Below are 18,087 nucleotides of genomic sequence, written 5' to 3'. Positions count from 1 at the left end.
CAAGGTAAACGGTCGCCAGATCCCCCGAGACACAGCGAGGGGCGCTGGGGGACACTGGGGGATCCAGCAGGGACGTGCAGTGGCAGGGTAGTGGACGTTCCCAGAAGGCGCCGCCCTGTGCCAAGGTAAACGGTCGCCAGATCCCCCGAGACACAGCGAGGGACACTGGGGGACACTGGGGGATCCAGCAGGGACGTGCAGTGGCAGGGTAGTGGACGTGCCCAGAAGGCGCCGCCCTGTGCCAAGGTAAACGGTCGCCAGATCCCCCGAGACACAGCGAGGGACACTGGGGGATCCAGCAGGGACGTGCAGTGGCAGGGTAGTGGACGTGCCCAGAAGGCGCCGCCCTGTGCCAAGGTAAACGGTCGCCAGATCCCCCGAGACACAGCGAGGGACACTGGGGGATCCAGCAGGGACGTGCAGAGGCAGGGTAGTGGACGTGCCCAGAAGGCGCCGCCCTGTGCCAAGGTAAACGGTCGCCAGATCCCCCGAGACACAGCGAGGGACGCTGGGGGACACTGGGGGATCCAGCAGGGACGTGCAGAGGCAGGGTAGTGGACGTTCCCAGAAGGCGCCGCCCTGTGCCAAGGTAAACGGTCGCCAGATCCCCCGAGACACAGCGAGGGACACTGGGGGACACTGGGGGATCCAGCAGGGACGTGCAGTGGCAGGGTAGTGGACGTTCCCAGAAGGCGCCGCCCTGTGCCAAGGTAAACGGTCGCCAGATCCCCCGAGACACAGCGAGGGACGCTGGGGGACACTGGGGGATCCAGCAGGGACGTGCAGAGGCAGGGTAGTGGACGTTCCCAGAAGGCGCCGCCCTGTGCCAAGGTAAACGGTCGCCAGATCCCCCGAGACACAGCGAGGGACACTGGGGGACACTGGGGGATCCAGCAGGGACGTGCAGTGGCAGGGTAGTGGACGTTCCCAGAAGGCGCCGCCCTGTGCCAAGGTAAACGGTCGCCACGTCCCCCGAGACACAGCGAGGGACACTGGGGGATCCAGCAGGGACGTGCAGTGGCAGGGTAGTGGACGTGCCCAGAAGGCGCCGCCCTGTGCCAAGGTAAACGGTCGCCACGTCCCCCGAGACACAGCGAGGGACACTGGGGGATCCAGCAGGGACGTGCAGTGGCAGGGTAGTGGACGTGCCCAGAAGGCGCCGCCCTGTGCCAAGGTAAACGGTCGCCAGATCCCCCGAGACACAGCGAGGGACACTGGGGGACACTGGGGGATCCAGCAGGGACGTGCAGTGGCAGGGTAGTGGACGTGCCCAGAAGGCGCCGCCCTGTGCCAAGGTAAACGGTCGCCACGTCCCCCGAGACACAGCGAGGGACACTGGGGGATCCAGCAGGGACGTGCAGTGGCAGGGTAGTGGACGTGCCCAGAAGGCGCCGCCCTGTGCCAAGGTAAACGGTCGCCAGATCCCCCGAGACACAGCGAGGGACACTGGGGGACACTGGGGGATCCAGCAGGGACGTGCAGTGGCAGGGTAGTGGACGTTCCCAGAAGGCGCCGCCCTGTGCCAAGGTAAACGGTCGCCAGATCCCCCGAGACACAGCGAGGGACACTGGGGGACACTGGGGGATCCAGCAGGGACGTGCAGTGGCAGGGTAGTGGACGTTCCCAGAAGGCGCCGCCCTGTGCCAAGGTAAACGGTCGCCACGTCCCCCGAGACACAGCGAGGGACACTGGGGGATCCAGCAGGGACGTGCAGTGGCAGGGTAGTGGACGTGCCCAGAAGGCGCCGCCCTGTGCCAAGGTAAACGGTCGCCACGTCCCCCGAGACACAGCGAGGGACACTGGGGGATCCAGCAGGGACGTGCAGTGGCAGGGTAGTGGACGTGCCCAGAAGGCGCCGCCCTGTGCCAAGGTAAACGGTCGCCAGATCCCCCGAGACACAGCGAGGGACACTGGGGGACACTGGGGGATCCAGCAGGGACGTGCAGTGGCAGGGTAGTGGACGTGCCCAGAAGGCGCCGCCCTGTGCCAAGGTAAACGGTCGCCAGGTCCCCCGAGACACAGCGAGGGACACTGGGGGATCCAGCAGGGACGTGCAGTGGCAGGGTAGTGGACGGGCCCAGAAGGCGCCGCCCTGTGCCAAGGTAAACGGTCGCCAGATCCCCCGAGACACAGCGAGGGACACTGGGGGACACTGGGGGATCCAGCAGGGACGTGCAGTGGCAGGGTAGTGGACGTTCCCAGAAGGCGCCGCCCTGTGCCAAGGTAAACGGTCGCCAGATCCCCCGAGACACAGCGAGGGACACTGGGGGACACTGGGGGATCCAGCAGGGACGTGCAGTGGCAGGGTAGTGGACGTTCTCAGAAGGCGCCGCCCTGTGCCAAGGTAAACGGTCGCCAGATCCCCCGAGACACAGCGAGGGGCGCTGGGGGACACTGGGGGATCCAGCAGGGACGTGCAGAGGCAGGGTAGTGGACGTTCCCAGAAGGCGCCGCCCTGTGCCAAGGTAAACGGTCGCCAGATCCCCCGAGACACAGCGAGGGACACTGGGGGACACTGGGGGATCCAGCAGGGACGTGCAGTGGCAGGGTAGTGGACGTGCCCAGAAGGTGCCGCCCTGTGCCAAGGTAAACGGTCGCCAGATCCCCCGAGACACAGCGAGGGGCGCTGGGGGACACTGGGGGATCCAGCAGGGACGTGCAGTGGCAGGGTAGTGGACGTTCCCAGAAGGCGCCGCCCTGTGCCAAGGTAAACGGTCGCCAGATCCCCCGAGACACAGCGAGGGACACTGGGGGACACTGGGGGATCCAGCAGGGACGTGCAGTGGCAGGGTAGTGGACGTGCCCAGAAGGCGCCGCCCTGTGCCAAGGTAAACGGTCGCCAGATCCCCCGAGACACAGCGAGGGACACTGGGGGATCCAGCAGGGACGTGCAGTGGCAGGGTAGTGGACGTGCCCAGAAGGCGCCGCCCTGTGCCAAGGTAAACGGTCGCCAGATCCCCCGAGACACAGCGAGGGACACTGGGGGATCCAGCAGGGACGTGCAGAGGCAGGGTAGTGGACGTGCCCATAAGGCGCCGCCCTGTGCCAAGGTAAACGGTCGCCAGATCCCCCGAGACACAGCGAGGGACGCTGGGGGACACTGGGGGATCCAGCAGGGACGTGCAGAGGCAGGGTAGTGGACGTTCCCAGAAGGCGCCGCCCTGTGCCAAGGTAAACGGTCGCCAGATCCCCCGAGACACAGCGAGGGACACTGGGGGACACTGGGGGATCCAGCAGGGACGTGCAGTGGCAGGGTAGTGGACGTTCCCAGAAGGCGCCGCCCTGTGCCAAGGTAAACGGTCGCCACGTCCCCCGAGACACAGCGAGGGACACTGGGGGATCCAGCAGGGACGTGCAGTGGCAGGGTAGTGGACGTGCCCAGAAGGCGCCGCCCTGTGCCAAGGTAAACGGTCGCCACGTCCCCCGAGACACAGCGAGGGACACTGGGGGATCCAGCAGGGACGTGCAGTGGCAGGGTAGTGGACGTGCCCAGAAGGCGCCGCCCTGTGCCAAGGTAAACGGTCGCCAGATCCCCCGAGACACAGCGAGGGACACTGGGGGACACTGGGGGATCCAGCAGGGACGTGCAGTGGCAGGGTAGTGGACGTGCCCAGAAGGCGCCGCCCTGTGCCAAGGTAAACGGTCGCCACGTCCCCCGAGACACAGCGAGGGACACTGGGGGATCCAGCAGGGACGTGCAGTGGCAGGGTAGTGGACGTGCCCAGAAGGCGCCGCCCTGTGCCAAGGTAAACGGTCGCCAGATCCCCCGAGACACAGCGAGGGACACTGGGGGACACTGGGGGATCCAGCAGGGACGTGCAGTGGCAGGGTAGTGGACGTTCCCAGAAGGCGCCGCCCTGTGCCAAGGTAAACGGTCGCCAGATCCCCCGAGACACAGCGAGGGACACTGGGGGACACTGGGGGATCCAGCAGGGACGTGCAGTGGCAGGGTAGTGGACGTTCCCAGAAGGCGCCGCCCTGTGCCAAGGTAAACGGTCGCCACGTCCCCCGAGACACAGCGAGGGACACTGGGGGATCCAGCAGGGACGTGCAGTGGCAGGGTAGTGGACGTGCCCAGAAGGCGCCGCCCTGTGCCAAGGTAAACGGTCGCCACGTCCCCCGAGACACAGCGAGGGACACTGGGGGATCCAGCAGGGACGTGCAGTGGCAGGGTAGTGGACGTGCCCAGAAGGCGCCGCCCTGTGCCAAGGTAAACGGTCGCCAGATCCCCCGAGACACAGCGAGGGACACTGGGGGACACTGGGGGATCCAGCAGGGACGTGCAGTGGCAGGGTAGTGGACGTGCCCAGAAGGCGCCGCCCTGTGCCAAGGTAAACGGTCGCCAGGTCCCCCGAGACACAGCGAGGGACACTGGGGGATCCAGCAGGGACGTGCAGTGGCAGGGTAGTGGACGTGCCCAGAAGGCGCCGCCCTGTGCCAAGGTAAACGGTCGCCAGATCCCCCGAGACACAGCGAGGGACACTGGGGGACACTGGGGGATCCAGCAGGGACGTGCAGTGGCAGGGTAGTGGACGTTCCCAGAAGGCGCCGCCCTGTGCCAAGGTAAACGGTCGCCAGATCCCCCGAGACACAGCGAGGGACACTGGGGGACACTGGGGGATCCAGCAGGGACGTGCAGTGGCAGGGTAAACGGTCGGCACGTCCCCCAGACACAGGGACACAGCGCACACTGCTGAAGAACCTGTGATCAGGGCCTGATCGCTCCCACCTTAAACAGGGCCGAGCTAGATGCAGAATGAATGTGGGAGAGACATTACATACCTCAGGCTTTACTTTCTTCCTGGCAATAGGCATACATCTGAAGGTTTGTATTTGTTCTCCTTATTTCACTGTGTTGGGCTCTCGTGCCGTTTCTTTTATGTTTAAAAATACAGATGCCCTGCGCTTCCTTCCCCCTTCAGCCCTCGGTTGTGACAATGAATAACACACTCATCTATGAACCCACTTACTATTTACATCTGATAAATGACATAAATGTATTTACATCTCTAACAAATACATTAATACAACACTACTCTGCACTCTCTGGAGATATATCTTTTCCTACTGAGCAGTTATGGTGGTTTAAATAATTGCCTAATTTCAGGAAGAAACATGATAATATAGAGCAGAGTTTGTCTACCCGAGGAAAAGCGGGTTCTGGAGACACCGGAGGGTTTAGTTGTTAGAGGAGATTTAGTTGGTTGGTGTTTTGTCGGGTTTACACTTTTGGCTGGTCCCTCGCCTCTCCAATAACTCATCATTAGTGGTGTAGACAGTAGGTGTAGTATTCATCCAAGTTTGGCAAGGTACTATTTTTCTACTCAGTCTTTCCAAAATCCTATCCACTGGCAGATGAGAAAAACATACTGCCGAATGCCGAGCCGCCAAGGTGCCACTGAGGTGCCACTGAACAAAGCACCGTCCTCACACACTGCTCCCCGGGTGCCTGTCATGGTGCCCACTGCTCACTCAGGGTGATGGTTAAATACAGAGGACAAATTTCACTGTGTGCACCGTGTGCTCTGCTGCTGTGTATCACATGTGCCAATCACTTCACTTTCACTTCACTTTTTTGCACACTGCTTTTTAAAATCTAGACAACAAAGACAATTTATTGCAAAGCAAATATGGGACAGGGTGGTTTGAACATTCTTTTACAGAACTTGAAACGTGATTTTATATGGATCAACAATGGTGTTGGTCTGAGAAAATAATTTGACGACACACCAGATGAGATATTTATGCTACATATTTATGCTTCGTGTTACACAGAAAGTGAAGTATGTTTGATGAATCTGTTTTTTCACGGCTGCTTTGTTCAACTGTCTTAGTTAAAAGCTGCTTGATGAGATGCTCATTAACATGCGTGAAGGATAAGAAAGTGTTGAGCATAAACCTTCATGACTGTTGGAAACCATCTCCGTTGTCCAACTTGAGTTGGTGGAGAGAATATCAGAGTAGGAAATGCTGCCATCACAGTAAAGGCTCCCCGATTTGGAGAGACGCAAATCTTTTTTTGTTTTTTACGTGTTGTTTCATAGTTCTGTGTCTTCATATTTGTTCTATAATGTAAATTATAAATGGGTAGGTGCATCCAAACTAGTACAAACAAGTCTATGCATTAATATATGACACTACAATTTGTCAAGGTAGCTTTACAATTCCAATAAAATCAAGTTTACAATTCTATTATATTTCATTTCAGTGTTCAAACTACAATTTGCATTACAGTGGCAATGCATGACCATATGCAGTGGTGCCCTAGCGGTTAAGGAAGTGGCCCCACAATCAGAAGGTTGCCAGTTCGAATCCCGATCCGCCAAGGTGCCACTGAGGTGCCACAGAGCAAAGCGCCGTCCCCACACACTGCTCCCCGGGCTGCTCACCAAGGGTGATGGTTAAATGCAGAGGACAATTTTCACTGTGTGTGCTGTGCTGCTGTGTATCACAATGACAATCACATCACTTTGTTTGTTTAAAGTCACAGAAACATGCACTTCCTGTTCATGTACTGGTCCTCTGGAGCAGAGACCTTTTAGAAGAGTGGCGGAGGAGCAAAAAACTGCAATATTTTGTAATGATAGCTTGGGGAGGCAGACCGTTAATATGCATAACCAGTTAGAGAGGCAGTTGCGTGGAATGAGCAGATGCTGACGTGCAGCAGATGTGAGGAGCATAGTGGTGATTTGTTAAGATCCACTTAACATGAGAGTGGAATACAGACGATGACCAGGTTCCCTTTGTTTGAAGGTAAAGGTCAGTTCATTCCAACCATAGACCATGCTACGACTGCTCTTGCTTACAGGGCTGGGTATATTGGGAGTGTTTTGTGTAATATAAAGGCAATTGTTGAGCTATAATAGGCTGTATAGCTACTTTGACCATGTGTGGTCAATATGAAAATAGACTTCAATTGTTAATTGTATGACAGTTCTACATAATGATTGTTGTAAACCTCATAGACCCCATAATAGTAACAGTATTTTCTGATAGCAGTTATAATGCTCACACTGCATAAAACGTTCAGGAATGACTGGAACATTACAAAGAATTCAAGGTGCTGACTTGACCTTCAGATTCTCAGTCTAATTGAGCATCTTTTTTTGTTATAATTTATTAGTATGGTTAAAAGCTTCTTTGATTTTAACCATCACCCTGAGTGAGCAGTGTGTGGAGGCGGTGCTTTGCTCAGTGGCACCTTGGCAGACCGGGATTCGACCTTCTGATTACAGGGCCTCTTCCTTAACCGTCAGGCCACCACTGCCCCCCACTAGGTCACATAAATGAGCTACTCCATTGGGGTACAACTTCAGAAACTTAAGAACTTAAATGACCTGTTAATGTTGTCAGATGCAGAGGTCTTGTGGTAACCATGTGGCTTGTCAGTGTCAGTTCTCCATTAATCTCCTTTTTAAAAATCAGCATTGATTGCTGAGAAAAAAATTGGAAAGAGAAAAAAATGACACTCACACTCACACACAGCTGACATATTTAAGTCTAAGCAGACTTAAAAGAATGTTTGCTGTGGGAGAGTCAAAGCTTCTGTACAAAGCTCTTTGTTCTCAGAAGGTTGCATCATAATTCATTAGTAACTAATGACTCCCCTGATCCCTCTCACACCTTCTCTCTCTCTGATGGCCATGCTAAATTACTGCCGGCACTCACGCTCCACACACCGCACAATGAAGATGTATTCAGCATTTGGTGGCAAGAGCTATTAGTTGCATTATTTGAATGGGCCTGTTAAAAACCAGGGGCAGCAGATTTCAGGAAGGGCAATTAAGTGCTAACTATAATTGATAATTCATACTGATCTCAATTAGCTTGAATAAATAGCATGCCTGGGATGAATAGCTGTCAACCAATGTGTTTGTGAGAGCAAGCATGAATGTGCCTGTGTGACGGAGTGTTTTAGATTGTGTGTGTGTGTGTGTGTGTGTGTGTGCTTACAGTCAGGCATGGCCAACACAGAGGCTATATCAGTTTTTGGTTTGTTAGGCAGATTGCTGGTTGTACCTTCATGTGCTACAGTACAGTCACCTTTCTAATCAAGAGTGGGAGGAATAAGTCACAGACTTCACCTGTCAATCATTTTCAATGTCAGACAGTTTTATGAATTCTCTGAAACACAGTCATAACTGTTCCCTCAAGTGATCTCATTTAAAGTTATGCAGTATATATATATATATACACTGTATATACAACTGAGAAAAAAACATCACAATTATTTAAACTTGGTTTAATAATAAATAAATTAATACAAAAATCTAATTTACTCTTTATGCTAATTTCAGAACAGTCTTGCCATTTGTCCATCAAATCTGCAACACATGTCTAAGCATGCATCAAAAACATTGTTGTGTCCTAGTGGGATGGCCAGGGTCTTCTCGTTTCTGCCCCTGGACGCTGTTTCATGGTGCTGTCAAGTCTCCCGCTGATGCAGGACCCTGTCCCCCTCTCCTGATCATGGCTGCCGCTCCCTGGAAGGGGAGGGGGTGCTGAGCTGGGATCCATGCACGCACCTCCACCATCACCATCACCACCACCATCAAGACATGAAAGACATATTTATATATTTTCACTGGGTGAAAGTGTTGTGGTCAGACCCAAATCGAGCTCTCTGGCATCAACTCACGTCATGTTTGGAGGAGGAAGAATCACTCCATGAAAATGCTTTGGGGGTGTTTTTCTGCCAAGGGGACGGGTCAACTGTGATTGCGAACAAAGGCCACATACTAAAGCCATAACAAGTACAAATACTAAAGCACATTTTGCAAAAGGGATCAAAGGGACAAAAATGTTAATTAATGTATCAGGATTTTCTTTTGTTATTGTTCTGTCTTTCACTGTTCAAATAAATCTACAATTGAAATGATATCATTTCTTTGTTAGTGGGCAAACATACAGAGGCTCAAATAATTATATCCCCCCTATATATACAGAAATTGATACAGCCCATAATCACATACAGTATGTCTCAATGGGCTTTGACAGGCCCTACAGTTGACACCCCCCACACTTGACCCTTCTGCACACAAGGAAAAACTCCACACAAAAAAGTGGGACCCCCTTCCAGGGTAGAGAGAGCCTGCAATTGTTGTCAGTGCAGGGTTTGCGATGATTTGTCAAAAAAGGCCTACAGTTGTAGAGGTCGAGAAGTCCAAAGTGTAGTCCAGTGTCATGGTGTACATTACGTGTCCATTATGATGCTACAGGTCCATTTGAAGATCCCTGAAGCTGTAGTTGTTACAGTGGTGGTGGCTGTGGTGACCCTCTGGTTCGTTTCATGCTAAGTCATCATTTACAGTTGTCAGGAACCAGGATTTACCCTTGGAGCAAGTCCATTAGTTAAAACCACCGCAACTGGTCTATTATATAGAAGCATTTAATACATTTACATTTAAGGCATTTGGCAGACGCCCTTATCCAGAGCGACTTACAACGTGCTTTCAAGTTACCATGGATGAAGTGATCAGTTCTGGTTCATTAGGACCACAACTATGAATACAATCATTTTATTCACTCTGTTCTAGTTTCTATACAGAAGTCACACAATAAGAAAAGTTACAAGTTCATCTAAATATTCTCTAAAGAGGAAGGTCTTGAGCTGCCATTTGAAAATACTCAGTGACTGAGCTGTTCCTCGACCTCAAGGGGAAGTTCATTCCACCACCGAGGGGCCAAGACGGAGAAGAGTCTAGATGAGCGTCTTCCTCGTACCTTCAGAGATGGAGGGACCAGGCGAGCAGTACTGGAGGCTCGGAGTATACGAGGTGTAGTGCGAGGTGTAATAAGGGCTGTGAGGTAGGATGGTGCTACTCCATGTTTGGCTTTGTAGGCCAGCATCAGTATTTTGAACCTGATGCGTGCAGCTACTCGGAGCCGGTGGAGGGAACGTAGCAGAGGGGTGGTGTGGAGAACTTGGGAAGGTTGAAGATTAGTCGTGCTGCTGCATTTTGTATGAGTTGTAGAGGTCGGATGGTACATAGTGGTAGACCAGCTAGAAGGGAGTTACAGTAGTCCAGTCGTGAGATTACTAAGGACTGAACCAGTATCTGGGTGGCCTGTGTTGACAGATAAGGGCGGATTCGTCTGATATATTAATACAATTTTGTCCCAAACAAAACTGTTCTAGAATAAAGAACACGTAAGACAATTCAGAGAAATGGTCTTCATTGTTGCTGAGGAATTCAACCATTTGACTCTCAAGTGTGTCTGTGTGTGCCAGGAAGTGGAACCGAAGGTTGCTGGTTCGAATTCCGATCCGCTGAGGTGCCACTGAGCAAAGCACCATCCCCACACACTGCTCCCCAGGCACCTGTCATGGTGCACACTGCTCACTAAGGGTGATGGGTTAAAATCAGAGGACATATGTTGTTGTGTGCACTGTGTGCTGTGCTGCACCCAGAAATGGATGGCAACAAAGTGCTGGAGGGTTCTGTAGTAACCAACAATGAGCCCAGATCTAAATCCCATTGAACACCTGTGGAGAGTTCTTAAAATTGCTGTTGGGAAAAGGCATTAAGTTAATGGTGCCAATCATTTTGTCCAGCCCATTTTTCAGAGTTTTGTGAAACATTATGTAAAATTTGTCTTCCTTTCCTCTTCTTTTTGTTTTGTTCCAATACACAAAAAAGGAATAAACATGTCTATAGCAAAACGTGTTAATGCAATACTTTTCTGGGAAAAATGACAATAAAGATCAACTTCAATCTATGGCCTTCTGTTAAAATCCCAGACACAGTTTCACTTATTGAGCCTATTCAAGGTGGGATTGAGGTGAAACCAACCTTGAGGATAAATTTGTGGGCACAAGCCAACAAAGTTCTGTGGATGCAGAATGAAACGTCTCCACATTAAAGAAAGAAAGTCCAGTTGCCACGACTCAACTTTCAGTCTACTGCACGCTCTTGCTACCCTGGAAGGGGGTCCCTCTCTGCATTGCTCCTTTCCAAGGTTTCTTCCGATTTTTTTCTCCATGGGAGTTTTCTAGGGAGTTGTTCCTTGCATCCAGAGAGGGTCTAAATCAAGAAGTATCATCTGTAGTGGCTGCAAAGCCCATTAAGACATAGTTCTTGTGATTTTGGGCTATAAAAAATGACTTGTTGTTGCTGCTCTGTGGCCTTGGGGAACTAATCCCACATTCCCATAGCTGTAGCTTCAGTGCGCCATAAGCTTTTTGTTTCTTCAGCACTACATTAGTGATGAGTGATGAGTATGAGTAGTTTTACTCCACAATAACTATACTCATGCACACATGTACAAAGTATCATTCCGAAAATTACTCTAGTATTGTGAAAAACTGCAGCAGAGCACACGGTGCCCACAACAAAATGTGTTCTCTGTATTTAACCCATCACCTTTGCTCAGCAGTGGGCGGCAATAAAAAAGGGGCCCGGGGAGCAGCGTGTGGGGACGGTACATTGCTCAGTGACAGCCACGTTTTCAAGTAGTCCACTGACTGTCCAGACTATGTGCTCTCTGTTAGACAAAAATCCAAGGTGCACAGTTTTAAATACGATAATTGCGTATAAACTCGAGTTAAACTCCCCTCCGAGTCTGACAAAAATGATGTGCTCAACTCATCGCTATGACATTACCCCCAATTTACTGCATATTTTGATATTGATCCATTTTCCATAATTTGGTTTCTAGTGCTGAGAATTTGCCATCCTGAAACAGAGGACCATACAGATGCTCTGATCATCATTGTTCATCTGCTGTTCCCTTCACGATTGCCTATATCTCCACTCTGATCATTAATCAATCATGTCCGCACTTCAAAAGGAGGAAAGATCTGTGTGTCATTATTTTTAATGAAAGTACATTCAGACATGTCCTCTTTTGATAAAACAGCCATGTATTGATCTATTGAGCTAAAAATACAAATAATAAATAATTAATTGTGTGGATACAAACTTAAAACAGTAATTATAAACAGCAGCATTATCATTTCAGCAGCATTACAGCACTTCTAACCTCTGATAAGGAATAGCAACCACCTAGGGTTTTAAAAAACTATTCATCATGAGAATAATGATGAGAAATTTATTTTGAGAATAAAATCTCTCAAAATAGCCCTCTTTGGGCTAAACTTGTCTATAAATGTCGCTCTGCATTCTTGATTTTCATAACAATAGATCTACAGTGACAACTCCTACCTTTAATTTACAATACAGTATAGATGGCTGGTTGTTAATGGTCAGTACTGGGAAGATGATTGTTTCCAGTGGGCTATTATTGTATTAAATAAATTCACAAAATACATTTTTAAGACAATAAACGATCCACATGATGAGGCTGTTAAACTGGAACAATGTCCACTTTAAAAAAAAGGGACCCATGACTTTTGCCCTTCTGCCTCCTTTCCCTTTGGTTGTTATTTTCTGAAAAATTAATGTTCCCACTCTCTCATGCACACATATGACTGTGGAGTAATTGGGCCTGCTTTAGTGATTGTCCTTCACTGGCAGTGAATCAGATGGGTCATGTCCTAGGGTGTGGACAGCACCATATGCCTCTCAACCACAGGATGGTCTTTGCAAGCATCAGTACACACAGGGAGGCACACATAATGGACTTTTGACTGAACACTCTTTGTCCTGTGCAGGCAAAACACAAAAGAGAGCATGCAATAAGCATGCATTTACAGACCCATCAATTTCAATACAAATATGCAGTCACACAGAAACCACTTTAGAATATATCTTATTGAGGTCATGCTCAATTTCCACATGGGCACTTTTTGCAGTGTGTGTGTGTATGTGTTTGTCACCTGTCTCAGTACACCTTAATTGACCCATAAGTCTCTGCATGACACATGGTGAATCAGACCACAAGGTGAATAGGGTCACGGTCGCATAAGAGTGGAGCGTGTTAACATACAAAGCCCTGTCCCATTAATACAAAAACAAAGCACAATCACATGTCTTAGAAATATGGTATTGTATTATTACCAGTCAAATCGTTGCATTTTTGTGTAATATTGTGGTGCAATATGAAGTTATCAAGTTCTGAAAATTATTGCATACATATTGAAGTAGTTCATTGGATCTTGGCTCTCTATCTGTCCTAATCCAGGCCTTTTTTTGCATTTTCTGCTAATAGACCTGGTTCTCATGTGTCACACTGAGCAAAAGGGAGCAAAACAAAAGGTTATATATTATTAGGCTATAGTCCCATGGTCCAGTCAAGATTTCTCGGTCCTGTCAAAGAAATTTACATAGACATTTCTTCATTTAATATTTCTTAATGTCAGAAACCTCTAGACTAGTGCAGAAAGTCTATTCTGGGACAGTGATAAAGAAAATTCACCAGCCAGCATTGCCATCCCCACATGCGTATCATTGCAGCCCACTACTGCACATATGAGATAAATGCAAAGGTCACATTTTGTGTGCTGTAATCATTTCAATGTTTTGTATAGTTTGAGGACATCAGTGTGAGATAATTAATAAGATAATAAGATCCAACTGCATATAAAAATGTTTGGGCTGGGTAGTATATTGTTTTATTAATTAGGGTTAGTACAGGGTTTTGTAATGCTGCGTTTAAAGTGAAGTGATTGTCACATGTGATACAGAGCAGCACAGCACACGATGCACACAGTGAAATTTGTCCGCTGCATTTAACCCATCACCCTGAGTGAGCAGTGGGCAGCCATGACAGGCGGAGCAATGTGTGGGGCGGTGCTTTGCTCAGTGGCACCGCAGTGGCACCTTGGCAGATCGGGATTCGAACCGGCAACCTTCTGATTACGGGGCCGCTTCCTTAACCGCTAGGCCACCACTGCCCCCGGTTTACCTGGGTTGCATTTAGATCTCAGTGAGCAGTGTCTGTACCATCAATCTTGTGTATTAAAGAATGGTTGTTACCTAGTGGGTAACACAGCCACCTATGATCCAGAAGAACCATCCCTTTAACTAATGATTGTACGGTGCTCTCTCGCAGTCGTACGCGCATGCTCATGCCTACATTCAGGCCCCACTGTGCATGCGATCTACTCACTTGTTGGCACTGTGGAAGAACTACTAGCTCTGGTTGTTCTGGTTTATAAATATACAATATAATATAGAAATGGTTGATTGAAGGACGATTAACACATTATGATTCACAGGAAGATTAAGTAAATATGGCCACTGCAGATAGGTACCTACAGCTTTAGGCCAATTTCAAGTGAGGGTTTACTACATTGGCCAAGAAAGCACAGCAGCGTCTTTACTTCCTCCGCAAACTTAGAAGAGCAAGAGCACCAGCCCCCATCATGCACACATTCTACCGAGGAACCATCGAGAGCATCCTGTCTAGCTGCATCACTGTGTGGTTTGGAGCCTGCAATGCGTCCTGCCAAAAAACTCTCCAACGCACAGTAAGAGCAGCTGAGAGAATCATCGGTGTCCCTCTCCCCTCCCTCCAAGACATCTACAGTACACGCCTCACCAAGAAAGCCCTCGGCATAGCAGCTGATCCCACCCACCCAATGCAAACCTTCTTCAGCCTGCTGCCATCAGGGAGGAGACTGCGGAGTCTCCAGGCCAGGACCAGCAGACTGAAGGACAGCTTCACCCATCAGGCGGTCAGGAAACTCAACTCCCTCCCGGCTCTGCCCCCACTCCCCTCACTCCCCTCTTCTGCTCCACAAACTTTCTGAACTCTAAATCACACAAACTGACCATGCACCAGTCACTCTGTGCAGCTCTGGTCTGCCATCTACCTCACTTTCACTTCGTCACTTTAAACTTAAAACTCTGTTGCACTATTGGTTTTTGCACTCTCCTGATGTTGCACTCTCCACCATGTGCCCTTATTTGTATATGGTGTCTTTAAAATTGTATATTGTGCCTTTCTTTTTAAATTGTATTTATACTCTGTATTCGTTACTGTTACTGTTTTTGTATTTAATGTTATTTTATGGGTCAGAGAGTAACGTAATTTCAATTCTCTGCATGTCCTGTACATGTGGCAGAATTGACAATAAAGTTGACTTGACTTGACTTGACTTGACAAACTAAACACTATACTAAAATGACTTTCCCCACACACTGCTCCCCGGGTGCCTGTCATGGCTGCCCACTGCTCACTCAGGATGATGGTTAAAAGCAGTGGACACATTTTGTTGTGTGCACTGTGTGCTGTGCTGCAGTGTTTCACAATGACAATCACTTCACTTTCTCTTCTGACGAGTATTCTAGGAACCACTTGACTAATAAAGACAAATGGCAGTCCATCATTACTTTAAGACTGAAAGTCATTCAATCCATAACAATCCATAACAAGTTTGAACATATCCTGACGTGCACCGCTGATGGAACGGCTCTCATGAGGACCACGTCCAGGAAAGCAAGAGCAAGAGTTACATCTGCTGCAGACAAAAACTTCATCAGAATTGCAGCCTCAGAAACCTCACAGTAACAGCAGACACACCTCAACATCAACTGTTCAGAGATTGAATGAATCAGGCCTTCAGGGTATTAAATATTAGATATAAATTTTTAAAAACAATATTCAAAACTGATGTTCTGTGTTATGTTCCAAGTATTTTTTTAAAAATGCAGCTGATGGCTCCAGCTTTAACCAAGGAAAATTTTACTCTTTCATGTACAACTTCAAGCATAATTTCAGAGAGGTACAAAGTTTGGTCCAGCCAGACCATATTTCTTGTCCTTGCTGTAGAACCTTCCATACTCTCCAAAAAACTGCAGTTCCATGTAGATGTTCCATTGCTGAAGCGTAGTCCAGAGTTCAGGGTCGACGTTTAAAAACCAGCGATGTGACACTGTTGCCTGTCACTCCTCCAAACTGGAAAACAGGGGTGGGTAGCTCCATCTCAACATCAAATCCTACAGCAAAAAAAAAAAAAAAAAAATCAGATTTCCCCATCAGATTTCTCAGCAGCATAAGAAGTTGTATGTTTCAATGGGTGTCCTGTACCTTGGTGGAAATGCTGAAACAGCTCATCTTTGGTCCAGTTACAAGAAGTGATAGCGAAAAAGCCTTCTGGGCGTAAAATACGTCTCAGGGATGACACATACTGTCGCTTTCCCTGCTGCGTGTCCACAGGGTTAAGACTGATGGCATCAAATGTGCCCTTGTCAATGCACAGGTCAAAAGTTCCCAAAGTGGATTGAGGATCAAGGAAATCCATCTCCTATAAAAAATATTGAAATTATATTATAGCAACATGATGTGGGTGTTGTTAATCTAGTGGTCATTTTTCGAGTCCTCCTCTTATCTGCAGACTAAACTAATGCATCTACTATTGTAATACTGGGAAGCTATTTAAACTGTTACCATACATATCTGATGAGGAAAAAAAGGCTGATATGCAGTGTTCGAAAGAAAAACTATCCGAATCACAATTAGAATAGAGGATATTACAGCATCTTGATTTCTACTTACTAAATTTCTTTCTATAAATCCACTGCAACTGCAAAAAAAATAGCATCATATTTTGCAATTATTTCTGCTTTTTCAAGCTTTTCAAATGCAGGTTTGGACTGTAAGCAAGTAACACCGCCAGCACACACTTGTGTGTTGAACAGATGTACATAGGCTAAGAGAATCTTATATGGTACGTCAACCAACCAACTTGCAAATCCCCTGCCAGCCAGGTCAAGTCAAGTTGAGCAACTTGTAACTTTTTACAGGTTAGTGATGTGATTGTCATTGTGATAAACAGCAGCACAGCACAGCACAGCACACGGTGCACACAGTGAAATGTGTCCTCTGCTTTAAATTATCACCCTAAGTGAGCAGTGGGCACCATGACAGGCACCCGGGGAGCAGTGTGTGGGGACGTGTGCTTTGCGGCTCGGGATTCGAACCGGCAACCTTCTGATTACTGGGCCGCTTCCTTAACCGTTAGGTCACCCCTGCCCCACCACTGGGTAATATTAGATATTACATATGGTAATATTAGATGACTATAGATATTAAATAGGTAATATTAGATATTTATCTAATATTACCCAGCTCTATGAACATCCCAATCAAAGGTCATTTGGGCAATTGCCTCACTTCAAATAACAAATCAAGGTGAATTGGGTCTTGAGACAAAAGCCATTTAGAAGGCACTAATCGGGTATACACGCTTACATTTATAATTTTTTTTTGTGTCTACATATAACAATTGTAACCGTGTGGGAGACATCTTCTAACGACGCTCCCGTAACACCAAACATACCTCAACTTTCACATCGGTGAAACCGTCTTTCTTAAGTATAGTCCTTGCCAGCTCCACAGAGGATGCACTGTAGTCTATTCCGGTGAGGTTCTTGAATCCATACTTGGCCTGTTACAGAATATGTGTACATATGACATGCATTTAGTAAACAATAGTTGTGTGTTCATATTTACCAGCTCTAGGAGAAATATGCCATTCCCAGTCCCTATGTCAAGAACAGCAGTGCTTCTTGGCAGATTCTGTTCCTCCAACCATCTTATGACTCGACTCATGCTCTCTTCTCCAAACCTTGAGACAGGATACATCAAGCTCAGATCAAATAAATAACTCATTATTTATGCCAACAGTAAGCTTACCAAATCTCACCCACTCCCCCAAAGTCTGAAAAGGTCTGCAATTCCTTTTGGTAGACTTCATCCCAGCTGAAACAGGAACGGAAAAAAACTGAAACACCGAATCGGAAACTTGTTGGCGTGCTTTAACGACGACTGCGTGATCTCACTATTCTTTCGTCCCGAGTCGAGAAGGCGCGAACGTCGGGGAGTCTTCCTCCTTCATAGTTCTGCACGGACACGGAGAGAATCGCAGCCAAGGCTGACGCACATTTCAGTGCACGTCGCGCACGGATGACGTCATGCCGCCCAGTCGCTGCGTCTTATGCTGTGCATATGATAACCTCATAAACGCAGTCACATATCATATGTATAATACTTCCGTTAATAATAATGTGTGGATCCCCGACGCAACATGGCGGCGGTTTGGACGTGTGTCTGCACAGCAGCAGGCCAGGTGTGGGGATCTGAGCGCCGAGTCCTGCAGCGGAGAACCTCCCGCTTGGACCCGCCCCCGTCACCACACAGACGTCGCCTTATTGGCTGAAGATTTTAGTCACGATGTGTGAC

At 48.6% G+C, this 18,087-nt stretch overlaps 1 protein-coding gene across 1 annotated transcript; it reads right to left on the bottom strand.

Annotated features, from left to right (window-relative positions):
- Nucleotides 1–15,473: 15,473 nt before the first annotated feature.
- On the bottom strand, nt 15,474–17,993 carry eef1akmt2 (EEF1A lysine methyltransferase 2). Its single transcript, XM_028967574.1, has 6 exons — nt 17,688–17,993; nt 17,542–17,607; nt 17,359–17,473; nt 17,186–17,293; nt 15,934–16,150; nt 15,474–15,842 (listed from the first exon to the last, which is right to left on the bottom strand). Exons 1-6 carry the CDS (start codon nt 17,741–17,743, stop codon nt 15,745–15,747), a joined length of 660 nt encoding a protein of 219 aa, XP_028823407.1. The 5' UTR covers nt 17,744–17,993; the 3' UTR covers nt 15,474–15,744.
- Between the last annotated feature and the right edge of the window lie 94 nt (nt 17,994–18,087).

The sequence above is a fragment of the Denticeps clupeoides genome, unplaced genomic scaffold (genome assembly GCF_900700375.1).
Source record: "Denticeps clupeoides unplaced genomic scaffold, fDenClu1.1, whole genome shotgun sequence".
Taxonomy (NCBI): Eukaryota; Metazoa; Chordata; class Actinopteri; order Clupeiformes; family Denticipitidae; genus Denticeps; species Denticeps clupeoides.
The sequence above is the reverse complement of the archived record's forward strand: the minus strand, read 5'-3'. Positions and strand labels throughout refer to the sequence as shown.